Below are 15820 nucleotides of genomic sequence, written 5' to 3'. Positions count from 1 at the left end.
AGTAGGTCCCTTTAGCCACTAGAAGCCCCTGTTGAAGGTGCTGTAGCTTTTAGAGAAAAATGATCATGAAATACTTTTGTCAGTAACCAAGCAGCGGGAAGCAAGTGATGAAAGCATCTTGCTTCATTATAAGTCTATTTAAATACTATACTCAGAACTAAGTGAAAACAAAGCTTTACTCGGAAAGACGACTTGAAACAGCTAAGTTTTACTTTATTTCCCAGCCCAGCTTCTTTTCTGTTAAAGGTCAACTGTGTAAAAACCGATGCGACATTGAGAAGGGTAGAAAATACACTGTCTCTCTTAACAACTCTGCACAAGGGAGAAATGACTAAGGCTATTGTGTCTTCTTCCCTTCCCTTCCCTTCCCTGAAATCAGTAGTCTAAACACTCAAGGGGCTTACAACTGCAGGTGCAAAGAGCTTTGACTCACAGGTGCAGCTTGCATTTCCTTTCTCTGTGACCTTTAAGGTCAACTGGTTAGCTTGCTTTGACCACAAATAGAGCTCTTCTTAATTCCTCTAGTACAACCTTAACTTGATATGAAGCACTTACACAGGAATGGTGTAGACAAGAAGGCAGTTTATTGTATTTTGGGGAGAAAAAAGAAAAAACATGACTCCATTTAGGGGAAAAAACAGCCATTGACACTCAGTAAGCAACACTGCCATCTAGTGGAGTGGTGACACACCATCAAGACTTTCAAGACCAGGCATGAAATGTGAGCGGATTTGCTGGTTTAAATTTTCACCAAAAAAAAAACACACGCACTTTTGAGAAGCTGGCTTTCAGAGAACCTCAGATTTTGAGAAAGTATTTTTACCTTTGAAATAAATTAATGTATGTGCTTTCTCTGATTTGGGGGCTAAAGAATGAGTTATGTGTTTTTCAAATAGACTCTCAAATTAATTCTGGATTTCAAGGTTATGAAACACTTTGGAGCAGCCTGCCTCTTTGAACATCCGTCACTCTTGCACTCTTGTTCGGCAGTCTAAATAGTAACCCCTGATGATGACAGTTTATAAAGAAGCAAAACTCAACTGTACAAGAACTACATTAAGTTTACTCGTTTCCTCTATTTTTACAATCTAAGGTGCTAAGTATTTGCACTTCACTTATTTGAATTCCTGGAAAAAAGCATTAGAACACACCAATAACACTTTTGCATAAATCACGTAACCCAACTCTTATGACTACACAATAACATTGGAAGATATTGGTGTGAGGACATGGGAATGCTGTTCTCAATGAATAATAACGTCATTCTTCTCAAGGATTTCATTCTCCTTTATACCCAGGTGTTGCAGTAAATGTGCTGATCTGATAACTTCTATGAGCATATGAATGAGAATATTTAATGAAACACCTGGCTGACAAAAGAAATAAAGTTGTGAGAATAACATATTAATAGCCACGATCTCAAATTGGCATCTGTTATTACTGAGACTTTAGATTCTGGGTTAAGTGCTCTGCTCTTTGTAACATCCCTAACGGTTATTGATCTTGCTAATGAGTTCCTCATTGCAACATTTCTGGATATATAGTTGGAGGCACTTGCTGATTCTAGAATGCATGAGTCTGACATGGTTTCCTCAAACCACACTCTTGGCAAACTCTAAACTCAGTTAAGGATTTCGATAAACTCAGTTAAGGATTTTGAAAGAGCCGAGTTCTGGGAAAGATGTATACAAGTACAGAGTAAGAAGCTGAATTAAAACATTTTTAGGTTGCATTTTTGTCAGAAGACAAAACTGAATGTTTCAATGCTGAGAATCTGAGACTGTCCGGAAAAAACAAAATTCTGAATGTAGGACAGAAGCTACCACAAAGTCAGAATCCAGTGTTCCGCACTTCCGAAAACAACGTGAGTTAGGGAGTGAGAGTGGTCCTCGAAGTACTGTATCTGAATGAGGTTGTTCTAAGGGTTCGTCTGGGTTGCCTATGTTCACCACACCTTGCAGTAAGCACCCCACCCCCGTCTCAAGCCTTCCTTCACCGCACATTCAAGTCAACTGCATCCTTCACATACTGCTACTATTCGGGTACCCCTGAAGCCAAAGCAATGAAAGATGCTAGGGAAGCCTTATATTAACTCAAACATGATGCCAAAGTCATCTCCAAAAAAGTTTATTAGCATGATTAAAAACATTTTCTTGAATAATGATAGAATTTCTAAACATGAAAGAGTATCAGTGGCTATATCCTATAACCAATATTTGCAACTGGATGGACAGTTTTATTGCCAGTCTTCATTTTATTAAAAACAATCCATACTTATTGGTTCCATGTGAAGTCATGACTATTGCTTTGCCTGGGAATGAGTCCCTACTGCAATTAAGTATAAAAAATATCTTCCATAATCGGAGTGTGACCTGCATTACTGAGTAAAGAGTTAATAAAAATCCTCAAAGAGTTGGGTTTTTGTTTTTTAAAAACATTCCTTTTACACACTACAAAGAAATAATTAGTATTTTGGCTTTTAAAATTCCTACATGATATTTAGAATGGCAGTCCCCAAAGGTCCTCCCTTCGCATATTTGAGAACGCAGACCCTCTTCCGGAGCATACATTCTTGGGGTGGACTGTGAAAATTTCAAGCTCCACGTGTTTATACTGGTTTGAGAACAAAGACAGCATCATCCAGAACGTAGTAGTCATTATACATGTCACCTTCACACAGGTATGGCAGTCTAGTGAAAGCTTCGATAACAAAACCAGCTTTTCTGAAAACTTCAGGCAGACTATTCACTTGTTCTTCCCAATTCTGTCCCTTGATTTCCAAAATTTCTGATGGTTTATCCCACTTGCCACCTACTAAAACAAATAAAAACATTAAGTTAAATTCTTGAACAAACAAGTTATTTAAAGAGGGAAGAGGGGAAGAACAATATTTGCTAAGGACTTGGTATGTGCCAAGCACTGGGTGCTCTGATGAATCATCTCCCAGGTGACCCAGCGGTAGGACAAAGAGAGGAAGTACAGACTTAGGAGAACTGAAGCACATGCCCCAGCCTACAAGGTTAATGAACACTGGGGCAGAAACATAATCCCTGGTTTAACTGGACCCAAAGCCCACACTACTATTTTCTCTGACAGTTTTGGACATCACCCTCCCTCAGACTGACTAGTGTGTAATGGTTAATAGGTTTGGAAAACTGCTGATTAAACACTGGAATATTGAAGCAGAGAGTAACACGTAAAATTTGAAAGACGGTTTTGGATAAATGCTAGAAAATGCCACTAGTGTAGTAAAATTATGCAACATATTAACTAGAGAGGTTTATCAGGCTGAAAATAAAAACAGGCTAATGAAGGGTTTTAATTTATAAAAACAGATCATTCAGTATGTTTTTCAAGGGAGGTCAATCCACTCTCTAACTTTCCAGAACAATTTCATAAAAGTTAAGCTCCAGAACCAGAGAGTGGTTAACACACTAGAATGGATGAATCAATTCAGCACTTCTTGGAATAGTGACTGAAGTCTATGTTATTTTAGTCACTTCCAAACCCATGAGCATCAGATGCCCAGATACTGGGGGGCTAGAAAAGGTCTTCAAGTTCACACACATACCAAGCACTGACTACAGACACACACACACACGCACACAATAGTAGATATAAATTTGGGGGTGCTTTTAGATGCTATGATGATGGAAAAAACACAATAATACTAAAAGTGTTACTAAATTCAGACTGAGAATAACTTTCCGTAAATGACAAAATATAATCAACAGGTGCCAAGAGTACAAACAGTACAATGGGAAGATTTTCACTCTTTTCAGTGGCCCAGCACCCTCTTCCTGGTGGAAGACAGAGCCTGGGGAAGCAGTTTTCCCTGCCTTTCTTGCAGCTAAGGCACTGGCACACAACCTAAGCTCACCTGGAAGGAGGAGCTAGTGACCCAGAGAAGTGGGGACATGAGGCTCGTTCTCTGGGGAGGCGGAGCAGTGGCGTGAGACCAAGCAGCTGGGCAGCGTTGAGCGGTACTACGGACAGGCTTTGGTCCAGCCACAGCATCTAGTGCTTGGCGGCGGCAGTGTGCTCTTTGGATCAGTTTTATAGTATGTTTTGGGGCATGTGTCTTGTGTGTAGACCCCCATACACGATTCTCCGGTCCTTCCAGTGACTCGCTGAGCTACCCCAAATCCTTTCAGTAAATTACCCTTTGCTTAAGTCAGCCCAAGTCATTTTCTGTTGCTTACAAAGAACCTGACTGATGAAGCCCCCAAGGGGCTGGGGATGACAGAGATTCCACACATCTGTTTCACAGCACAATAAAAGGGGTCACACAAACTGGGGCACAACTAGTTAATGGTACACAACTTATTTCTTCATTGTACTCTGATGTACACTTCCTTCTGCTTCTCCTCCATTTCCAGAAGTTACTGGCCCAGCACTAAGCACCAATTAGATGCCCCAAGACCAGCGACTGAACTGCTCTAGAAATTTAAAGTACGAATTATCCGTCAAACAATACATCCTGAGAATATGCACCACGTGTAAATCAAAGTCTCAAAACATCTAATACTTTCGAGGATTTGTAAAATCCAAGAAAAATGTGAACATATGAACATTTAGAAATGTGCTCTAGGCTAAAATCTCAACTTTCAATGGTGAAACTGGATTACAAACAATCTTTACACAATTTCAAAAAGTTCCCGATTATGGTTCCTTAATAAGAGTTCCTCTCTTTGGTTCTTCCGTTCTTTAAAAAAAAAAGCCAACTCTCTTCAAATACACAATCCCACCAACCACGTCACACATACACACAGAAATGGAGACTGTGAACAGAGGCAAAATCATTCTCGGTCTGGAACTCAATCTGATTCTATTTCATGTCGGTAAGGTTCTTTTATTTTTCCCTCCATTTTATTTAAATCAATTGCTACTTTTCGCCTAATTCATTTATATTTTAAGCCCCTACAGATTAATTTTTAAATGTATAACATTATGGAAATTGTCTAAGGTGATAAATGTTTTTTTCTCAGAGAAACAGGTAATAAAAGAGCTGAGAAAAAAATTCATATTAACACTGAAAATGTCCTTTGCTCTTAGGCAGCTGTAGAGAAGAGCACCTCACCAGACAAAGGGTTGAAACTATTCGTAAAATCACATGTTAGTAATCAACAATTCAGTTCCCATACAGGTGAACTCACTCTGCACTAAACAATACTTGAATATTTTTAAAGAACAGTGCTTCAGAAGAGCTGAATTTCTATAAATTAAAGTATTTGTCTTTTAAAAAAACAGCTGCAACGGCTCCTTCCTTGAAGAATCATCATCTCATAATATATGGATGCCTTTACCTGTTTTTTTCTCTATGAAAGAGTTTCCTACATCACAGTTCTAATAATCTCACCATAGTTCTAATAATCTCAGATTTGCCCACAAAGTTTGGGTCATAGGGCAGGAAAGGGAGCAAAAGCTTTTAAAATGATTTTTTTCTCATCTGTCAAGAAATACATTAAAATGTTAACAGTGATTTTGGTGGGGGTGATGAAAGGACTATGGGTGATTTTTTTGCTTCTACTTTCAGTTATAGTCTTTTTTTCCCTAATGTGTATATATTACTTTTAATATATTTTAATTAGTTTTATTTTAAAGAAGAATTCTTATCTTTTAAAGATATATTTTGAAAGATGTGCAGATAAAATATCTGGAATTTGCCCTAAAATAACACAGGAGTGAAGGAGCAAGTAGGGAGAAGAGGTGAAACAACATTGTGTTGAAGTCAGGTGACGGCAAAGAAGTTACTGTGCTGGTCGACTACTTCTGCATGTGTTCGAAATTTTCCAAAAAGGCTTTTTTTTAGAAAGTGTCAAAAAATTAATTTTCTATGTATTTTCTACCTTGGTCTTCAAAAATAGTAATCTTTTTTTATTCCCTCCACTAAGAAGATAAACTTTCAACCCTTTCAGAGGGTACTGTATTTTTTTTAAAAATCCTACAGAATGTGGGAGTTCTTAAAGAGAAATTTTTCAAGGAGTGGGCTGCGGTGTGACATATCATCCAAACTTCCCTTTTTTCACTAAGATGTTGCTTCACAGCATGGGGGAAGGGGCAGCAGTGTCCTCACAGTCTGCGCTCTCACAGGAAACCACTGCAACTGGTTTTCTCCCTTCTCAGGCAGTAGTCAGAAATGAGCAGAGATAGGAAACTCCAAAGTTGCAAATATTTATTTTACCCTGGAGCACTAGCTCTCCAAGAAAAATGTTAAAAGGCAGCTTCCCTGTTAAAAACTCTATGTGACAGAGGACCTGACACTGGGACACTGCTGGTTAACTTTGTGGCTCGGTAGGCCCACTTCCATTTCAAGTTTCCATACATAATGACCACTATACCTTGTAAAGCGTTTCTTTACTTCTAAGGTGACTGAGTCTGGGTAGGAGACCTGTGCTTACAGTTATCAGACTTAGGAGTGAGGCTAAGTCCGTCAGCTGAAGAAGTAGGAAGCCTGGTCTTCCCCAAGTGACTTTACCCTCTCATCTGGTTTACATTTATCAGGTTGCTAAAAAGCTCCCAGCTCGTCTTCAATTGTACAAATACTAAAATGAAAACATGGTGAGAACAGATCTGCATCACAGATACCATAATTCTAGTTTTAATTCTTCTGTTCTGGGTCAGGACCTATAACAAAAATGTTAGGTGACAAAAAGCGCGTCTGAAACTTACATCAGACCACTTGGATTACCTTTCAATTTCGTTTACAGTAGCAAAGGACAAAGTCAGACAAATAAGACCACATGGAAACATATAACCAGGCAAAGTCAGACTAAAAACATGCAAAAATTCCAATTTGTCTCAACCAATACTATTTCACATAGAGCCTCTCCCTTGATCCCAAAAGGGTTGAGGGGATGTCTTCCCATTTATAAACACCTGAGCAGCTTTCCAGCTTCACATGCCTGGGATTAGACAGAAGGCCAAAGTAGGGACCCAACCTCTATGACATGAAAGCAGCAGGACGTGGTGGAGAGAGCACTGGATTGGATATCTAATCCCGGCCCTGCTAACACGTTGCTGAGATGTCCACAATTATCTCTAAAATGGGCATATGACACTGCCCATCAATGCAATAATGGTGGCAGCAGAAATAGCTACCTTTTATTAAATACTTACTAAGACTTAGGTAAGTAAATACTCCTTATGCACACATGGCCTCACTTAAACTTCCCGCTAAACTCATGAGGTGCAGGATACTATCCCCATTTTGCTAATGAGGAAACAGACCAGAGAACTAGGAACTGGCAGAGCTAGGATCGGAACTAAAGTGTGTGCTCCAGGAGCTACACTCTCATCAAATAGATGAAAGCTACAAGAGACTACAAAGCAATGTACAAGTGCCAGGAAGAAATCCAACTTGCTGGGCTGTGGCAGGGCCAACTCATTAGGCCTCTGCTCAGTAATCAAAGACACTGTAGGCTAAGCCAGGGCTACATTTTCCCAGATGTACATCTTGCCTTTTATAATGTTTCCCACTGGGACAACTAGACTCATAAAAGAACAATTGTAAATTGTCATGAATTCCTAGCAATCACAACTGCCACAAGGCCCCCCCCACCCCCCGCCCAAATCCCTACTGCCCATGTGCTCAATCAGTGGGCGTGACATTTGCATGAAGGGCTTTGATACCTATTACCACGTTGAATACAACACTCCTGTGAGGCCGGGGGTACGGATGAGGAAACGGGTCCTGAGAGAGTAAGTGATCTGCATAGCGAGGTCAGAGGAAAGCTTGTACGTACACCACAAGTGTACATGTGGACCCCGAACTTCTGACTCTGGATCTGCTGTCACCTCCGCTCATGATAATGCAGATTCCCGGGACCTCTCTGGGGCTGCCCTCAAGCACCAGACATCACTGCACAACAGCAGGCTGAGGTTAGGAAACTCGGAGAGTTAGGAAAAGTGAGGAATACCAGTGTCTGCTTTTTTTTTTAGTCTCAAATTTTTAAAATTGAAGTAAAGTTGATGTACAATGTTATGTAAGTTACAGGTGTACAACCTCACAATTTTTAAAGGTTATACCCCATTTATAGTTATTATAAAATATTGTCACCAGTGTCTACTTTTACAGTCTTGTCTGTGCTGGGAGTGAGGGAAGAAAAAGAAAGCGATGGCTTTCAACGATTCTCCACCCCAAAATGTCAATAAAACGGAAGCACAAAGGGAGGTGAGAGGCCCACTAAAAAGTCTCACCTGCTTCCTCCTGCAGGTGCCGTGAGCAACTGTACCGTCTCGGTGGTTCAACCACCTTCCCTCGAAGTGGACTACACTCAAAAGGCTGTGACCATGCAGTGCTCTTTCTCCACAGCGGGGTGCCCTGCAGAGCAACCAACAAGCCTGTGGTTTCGCTACGGCGCTCTCCAGCCCGAGAACCTGTGCTTGGATGGGTGCAGAGATGACACAGACAAATTCACGCTTGCGAATCTGGCACAAAACCAAGTTTCCCTCACTGTAAACAGGCTGGCTTTCAATGACAGTGCAATCTACATCTGTGGAATAGCCTTTCCCAGTTCAAAGGAACCGAGAGCTAAGCGGACGGGAGGAGGGACTGTGCTGGTGGTAAGAGGTTAGTCAAGACTTTATTCCCGAACACTGCGTTCTGCTCTGCCCCCGAAATGCATCACAATACTTATATGCAGAGATTATGAGGTAAATTTGATAACTTAGTACCCGAGCCAGTGAAGAGTGTGACCTGCACACAAGCTAACATGAAGTCTGGATTCAAGAACTCCTCTGACACCATCTCCCAGCCTCCACAGACACAGAGTCAGGGTTATGTGGGTGCTATATTCTCTCTCCATGTCCAGACTTTACTGGCAAAGGCTGACCAACTATGTCCTCCTTTTGTATGTTACACTGACTGAAATGTGATGATTAACTGACAGCCTTGTCAGTATCTAGTCTGGTATTGCACCATCTAGAACAAAACACTGGAGAAGCGAAAGCAATCAATAAATTGGACCCCGAAAAAAAATATGCATTATGGAGAATAAACACAAATTTTAGGTGAAGCCACTCGGGGATCCCTGACCCTACCCCTTCTGCATAGATAATGAACAGAAAAAAGGTCGGTGTGGCCCTGGCTTCTTGAGATTTACTAAACTCCATGACAATTTCCTCATGCAAGTGAGGACACGGAGCCTAGCTAAATTCTATAAATTAAGAAATTAAGAAATTTCAGAGGAAAAGCTTCACGTGATTCTGGGGGAAGGAAAAGAAGGGCAGCAACTCCGTGCTTTTGTTCAGACCTCTCGCCTTTAAAGAAACTCTGGTATGGGCTTCCCTGGTGGCGCCGCGGTTGAGAATCTGCCTGCTAATGCAGGGGACACGGGTTCGAGCCCTGGTCTGGGAGGATCCCACATGCCGCGGAGCAACTAGGCCCGTGAGCCACAACTACTGAGCCTGCGCGTTTGGAGCCTGTGCTCTGCAACAAGAGAGGCCGCAATAGCGAGAGGCCCACGCACCGCGTTGAAGAGTGGCCCCCGCTTGCCAAAACTAGAGAAAACCTTTGCACAGAAACGAAGACCCAACACAGCAAAAATAAATAATAAAATTAATTAATAAACTCCTACCCCCAACATCTTCTTTAAAAAAAAAAACTCTGGTATGATGAGCGCTGAGATCATTAAAACGTAAACTCAAATTAACCAGCCTTTTGGTTTTAAAACAGGACTTTGAGGAGCCCAGATGGTCCTGTATTTTAACCCCTGCTTTGGTGCTCTAATGGCCTTTTGATATTCCACTGTCATTTAACCTTAGTTTATTCTCACCTGTAAGGTAAATTATAAACGCGTTAATACACATAGAGCACTTTTAATGGTGTCTGGTTCATAGCAAGTGCTCAATAAACATTAGCTATAGGTATTAAAACAAACACAACAGCTTTGGAGATCTGTATATCTCACTGCATGCATTCGTCTTCTATAAAAAATATTAGAAGAAAAATGGTTTGTAAAGAGATGACGGTTTCAAACCTGCAAGCTTATGTGAAGAAACATTCTTCTTGAGGAACAGGAATGAAAGTACCACTAAGATAGACATGGCAATTTCCTTTTCTACAGAGCTCCTAATTTCACACTTGAAACTTTTTAAGTTTTACAGATATGGTTGATTTGTTAGTTTCACAAGAAAAATGTATGTTGTATAAACTGAGTTCACACGATAAGTATCTATGGGATATTTAGTTGAAAAGTACAAGTTATTCAGATAACAATTATAAATCTAAATGGATTTTTGTATTTCAAATACTCAGGTACTTGAAGACATGGTGTGTTACTTCATCACTACCTAGGGCACAGGACACTTCCTGCAAGGAGGGAGAAGTTCAGAATGTGCAAATGGATTCAATAAATCCACTTCCAGAACTTTATTAGAAATAAGGGGCACATATAACAATGCCTGTCTTTTAAGCATGCAGTGAGCACTAAAGTCTCAATGTACGGCCTTCTCAGGTTCTTAGAGAACTGCACTGTTCAGCTATGTGTACTAAACAGTTCAAGGTTATAAATACACATGGGAAAGTATCTTAACTCCATAAACAGACTCTTGGTGACACTTGTACATCATATCTACTAAAAGAAACTTTAAACGCCCTTGAACAAACTCTTAATGTTTATCTAACTTTCAGCAAAACTTTATATAAAAAGTGATTCTTAGCATTATGACAAGTAATTAATTGAATTTTTAAAAATTTTAAGTTTTAAAAATGAATAACGTGTTGGGCATAATACATTTAAAGAACTAATGAACTGGCTTTAACTATATCATATACTTGAGTACTTTCTGAATCAAGAGACCCTGAATAAATTTTTATATGAATAGCCAAATAGAATAAGTTCATGTTTCACCTCTAACATGTAGTTTCGATTATACTTTATACATATATTTGCAATAATATGCTTCAATAGTGACTGTGGTTCTTTCTGTATCTGTCATTAACAAAGACACGAAGGCTCTCAGCAAGGAACTGCAGAGTCTCCTGACGGCCCTCTTATCACTGCTCTCTATCTACGTCACTGGTGTATTCGTGTACTTCATCGTCCTCACCAAAGTAAGTCAAATTTCTTGCATTAGATGTCCCTATGGCCTTGAATATTATCATAAGGAAATAATTTCCATCTCTCCACATGTTGGGAGCCTCGGAAGTAGCTCATCTAATTAATACCTTCCTTTGCATTTGCAGGAAATACCACCTGCAAAAGAGGTCTGTAGAAGAAAGCAAAAATTTTCATCACTGAAATTATTAACCAGAGTACACAATTTACAGGGTTTTCTTTTTAAAACCCAGTAATATGGGAATAAGAGACCCTTCTTTATAACCATCATACACATGCTACTTTCCGCTGGTGGGGGAGGTATGAAAGGGCTAAGAACAATCTTTAAGAGCAAAAAAAAGTTAAAAGAGATTAGAAACTGCCTTTAAATATCTTTAAAAGGCCTAAAGATTTTGAGAAAGACTATCTTCTGGTTATTCACATGCTACAAGAGGGGGGATGTATATGTTATATTAGGATTACTATAAATCCTACAATCAGTTTGAGCTATTTTATTAATAAAGCATCTCAGAAATGACATGAAAATTATTAACTCTTACTGCATTACCATTTAAATATTAAGTTAGTTTAACCTTATTATGGTATGAGATCTCCGCCACAACTGTTTTGAGTACATAAAGTGTCTTATAAGATTCTCCTTTTCTTCTTGACAGTCAAAATCTAACACTCTAAGAAAGAAAGAAACAGAAGATTCACAAAAGGTACAGACCAATGCTTGTAAAATATCTTTCGAATTGTGGTTGTAACTACTTCAAATCCAAAATAATTTAAGAAACTCCGAACATCATCAAAGAACAACTTGCAACCACAGATACTGTTTCCTATTGTTGAGAAAAATGATAATGGTAACATATGTGGTAAATTGACAGTTCTCAATCATAAATTCTACTTACTATACTCAAAATACAAGAGTTAACTAGGTATAGATGTGTTGGGCGGGATAGTTTCTGAGACTGGTGGCAATAAAGAAAGAAAAGGCTGAGATGATGTGCAATAATCATTGCTTTTATTCCTGAGAGAGATACATTTTTTTCTTATTTGTATTTATAGAAAAAGAGTGCTCGGCGTATTTTTCAGGAAATTGCTCAAGAACTATATACGAAGAGACACATGGAAACAAACCAACAACCTGTAAGTGTAAAATATCAAAAAAGATATAAAGCATGTTTAACTAAAAACAACTAAGCTGCCAACAACCTATCGATAACCAAGTCTTCCTTTACAAACGTCTGAAAGAGGATTTTCACAAAATGCATTTTTATATAGAACTTGCTTTGATAAATACATAACAAAGGTCATCTGATGCAATATTCAATAGACACCAGGCTGGCATCTTAGTGACATGAAATCTTTCAGAAACACATTGGATACAGGCAATGTTTTCAGTACAGACAAGGATGCTTTTGTGGGTTGAAAACTACTTTGTACTGTATCTTGCATGCGGTAGTAAGCATAAAGTAGATGTTGCAAACATTTGTGGATCAAATTGTATAGAAAACTTACTTGTTCACATTAAAAAAGATACAGCTAATAAAAATATGAAATGAGGGTTTTTTTTAGTCTTTGGGGTTGCAGTCATAGGAAGAATACATCTATACTGACTACAATACATTCTGATAGTGTTTCTTTAAAGTCCTATATAAACAGGTTTTTCAAACAAGACATTGTTTTAGAGCCAGCAGAGCAGATGGTTTCCATGATGCATGATCAAACTGCTCAGATTTAAATTAAAATGTATACAAAATAATGAACTTTTATACTAGTAAAGATATTTTCTTCTTAAACAGCAGCCATGAGGTCAAATGAAACAGAATTCTGATATGAGGTGTGGGGGGTTTTTGGCTTTGTTTTGTTTATTTATTTATTTTTGGCTGCATGGGGTCTTTGTTGCTGCGTGCGGGCTTTCTCTTGCTGCGGCGAGCAGGGGCTACTCTTCGTGGCGATGCACGGGCTTCTCATTGGGTGGCTTCTCTTGTTGCGGACCACGGGCTCTAGGCACACAGGCTTCAGTAGTTGCGGCACGCAGGCTCAGTATTTGTGGTTCGTGGGCTCTAGAGTGCAGGCTCAGTAGTTACGGCACACGGGCTTAGTTGCTCGGCGACATGTGGGATCTCCCCAGACCAAGGCTCGAACCCGTGTCCCCTGCATTGGCAGGCGGATTCTTGACCACTGCGCCACCAGGGAAGCCCCCTGAAGTGTGTTTTTTAAAATCCAATTTCTGAAAAGGATTTTCATCCAGGAAAGAATATCATCTACGTGGTCACTTCATCCTTCAGTGTATATACAAATACATAAAGAAGTGGCCTAATTACCTAAGATGTCACTCTGAATAATTATAAATGCCTGTTCACACTCTTTTCTTATTGATGCTGGGGCATCTTTTTCAGCAAAGAGACCAAGTTAAATGGCCTGAAGACAGGTCTGGAAGTAGGAATTTTAAAGCTCTAAGCCAGGGCTTTGACAATGGCATCTGAACAAGAAAATTATTCTTCAGTTCCCACATCTTACTCCAAATAAAGGGAAAATGGTAACTGGACCTTTAAGGTTACTGGAAGGGTATTTAGGACCCAGAATGCAAGATGGCGCTGTAGTTTATATGTTGCTTGTAGTGTGGCGTTACTGGTTACATAACTTAAAATATGGCTTATTATTTACTATTGCAGCAGGAGAAAGACAACACTTATGAAAATGGAAGAGCGCCTTCTAACTATGAAAGACCATAGAAATCTTCTGATTTTCCATTAAGTCACTGAAAATCCAACTCCAGAAGTTATGCAAGTGTCAATGGACATACACTGATCGGGGTTTTTTTCAAAACAATTTAAAGTAAACGGAAAAGTCAACTGGCTACAAGAAGAATGTCAGAGTATAAGGAAACTATTACTAAGAGTAATTATCACAATACTAGAGCCCAACAAAATGCAACTGAAAAATACTTTCCTAATTTGCTAGGAGAATTCTAAGCAGTCAAACATCTTCCAAAACTTTCAATCACAGCATATATCCTATATTTGCTTCATTCAACATATGAGGTGCACCTGATGACCGTTGCCCTGAAGAAGATCTGAAGCCACACCATGTGCCTCAGTCTTGCATGGAAGAACTGTCTTTACGGTGTGTAGAAGTGATGGGCCAATTAGACTAAGTTGGCAGGGAAGGAGGATGGAGGGAGGAAGGAGAGTGGCAAACCTTGAGTTAGAAAAAATCACCCTGAAAAGTATTTTGTAGCAAAAATTATTCCCTCTGGTACTGCAGTGGGGCAATGGTATAGTGCACATTTTCCTACCAGGGCATGCAAAATAACTTACATCATGCTACCAACAAAAAGTGAGACCAGAATAGAATATAGAGTAAGAATACAATAACTTATATACAGAAAATCCAAAGCAGAAAGTTCAACCAGAAAAAACCTCAGAACAAATAAGCCACATCCGACTCTAGATGTCAGTCTCGCGCCAAACAGCACCAGGGAAGGATTCGGCAATGCACTGTTCCTGACAATGCCCTTGCAATACTGATTTTTTTTTTTCTCTTTTAATAAGTCATTGTATTACACACACACACACACACACACACACACACACACACACACACACACACAAATATACATATGTGCACATACATACACACTTATACAAACCTACACTTTATACATAGCTGGGATCATACTAAGTATATAGTTTTGTATTGTCCATTGCAATGTTGATTTTTAACCAACTTAGGAGGGAAATGTTAGGTAAGGGACTGGGTATACAGCAAGGATGTTTATGGCACATCATTACCATCTCACTAAGAAAACATGTTATGAATTGTTCGCTGAAAGTTACTTCTGTGTAAAAAAAAATCTATTTAAAGTACCTACAAGTATATGTTCATTACTAAACATGAATTACAACCTATTATGTTTATTTCATTAAAGTGCTTCTCTTAAGCTGGTATAAAATGAGATGTATTCTTATTTTTAAAACCCAGATCAAAGTTTAGAATATTTTAAGATCCCTTGAAAGCGTTTTGTACTAATGGTTTAAATCAGTAATCTCTAACCTTTCTAATCACATGTGCCAGGAAAAATGGAAAGGGGAGAGAGGGGAGCACATAACCTCATTTTATTTGTGTGTAGGATGTATATACGTGTGAGTACATGTGTGTGATTTATATAGTGTATGCATATACACTTCTGTGTGTATATGTGTATACACAAAAATAGAAATTAAACAATGGGCATTAAAAGTAATATAAATAAAAATGTTAATATTTTCTTCCTATATCCCAAAATAAATTGTCTCGTGTACTCCCTCCACTTTGAGACCACTGGCCTGGCTGAAATAAATGAACTTCCAAACCACTAACCACAAACACCATCTAGATGAATAGAAGAACTGTTGGATTCGATCATTTCCTTTTCGTTTCTGAGAATCATCACTTGGTACTTTCAGGGCTGAAAATATACTGTTCTTTGTGTAACTAACAAGGAAGCAAAATCCCTAAGACAAATTCATATCTGATTCAGATTAAAGCCTTGCCAATACAACCAAAGACTGTGTTTCAAAGACTGATTTTTAAGCTAAAATTTGGAATACACTTTTCCAAGTAGTTATATTCCCTGAGGTCACATATGAGCGCCTGATGTATATATAATATTCATTCTTTTATCCACCCATGTAGCCAACAATATTTATTGAGTACTATACTATTATGCAACCAAAGGCCTCTTTTGCATGCTATCCTTGGGTCTCACTGAACTTGTCCTCGCCTGTGAA

The 15820-nt window shown here is 39.0% G+C and overlaps 2 protein-coding genes across 4 annotated transcripts in view; one reads left to right on the top strand and one right to left on the bottom strand.

Moving 5' to 3' along the window:
• Window positions 1-562: 562 nt before the first annotated feature.
• METTL9 (methyltransferase like 9) overlaps window positions 563-15820 on the bottom strand; it is a 46698-nt gene continuing 31440 nt past the window's right edge. For 2 of the 3 annotated variants that reach the window (XM_032604932.1, XM_032604929.1), the window contains exon 5: window positions 563-2814. In XM_032604932.1, coding sequence (XP_032460823.1) covers window positions 2609-2814 — 206 coding nt within the window. In that variant the 3' untranslated portion in view covers window positions 563-2608. The remainder of the gene's footprint in view (window positions 2815-15820) is intronic. The other variant, XM_032604931.1, reaches the window with a different exon arrangement.
• On the top strand, window positions 2811-15596 carry IGSF6 (immunoglobulin superfamily member 6). The gene is made up of 6 exons (XM_032604933.1): window positions 2811-4841; window positions 8216-8572; window positions 10950-11056; window positions 11714-11761; window positions 12111-12191; window positions 13724-15596. The coding sequence occupies exons 1-6, from the start codon at window positions 4775-4777 to the stop codon at window positions 13781-13783; spliced, it is 720 nt and encodes a 239-aa protein (XP_032460824.1). The 5' UTR covers window positions 2811-4774; the 3' UTR covers window positions 13784-15596.

This window comes from Phocoena sinus, chromosome 15 (assembly GCF_008692025.1).
Source record: "Phocoena sinus isolate mPhoSin1 chromosome 15, mPhoSin1.pri, whole genome shotgun sequence".
NCBI lineage: Eukaryota > Metazoa > Chordata > Mammalia > Artiodactyla > Phocoenidae > Phocoena > Phocoena sinus.
Note: the sequence above shows the minus strand (reverse complement) of the source record. Positions and strands in the feature narration are given on the sequence as shown.

Excerpts from the sequence above, each read along its gene's own strand:
- IGSF6 (XM_032604933.1), top strand. The coding sequence starts at position 4,775 with ATGGAGACTGTGAACAGAGGCAAAATCATTCTCGGTCTGGAACTCAAT. Across the intron at positions 4,842-8,215 it reads TCTGATTCTATTTCATGTCG|GTGCCGTGAGCAACTGTACC; the intron begins GTAAGGTTCTTT and ends TTCCTCCTGCAG. Across the intron at positions 8,573-10,949 it reads GACTGTGCTGGTGGTAAGAG|ACACGAAGGCTCTCAGCAAG; the intron begins GTTAGTCAAGAC and ends TCATTAACAAAG.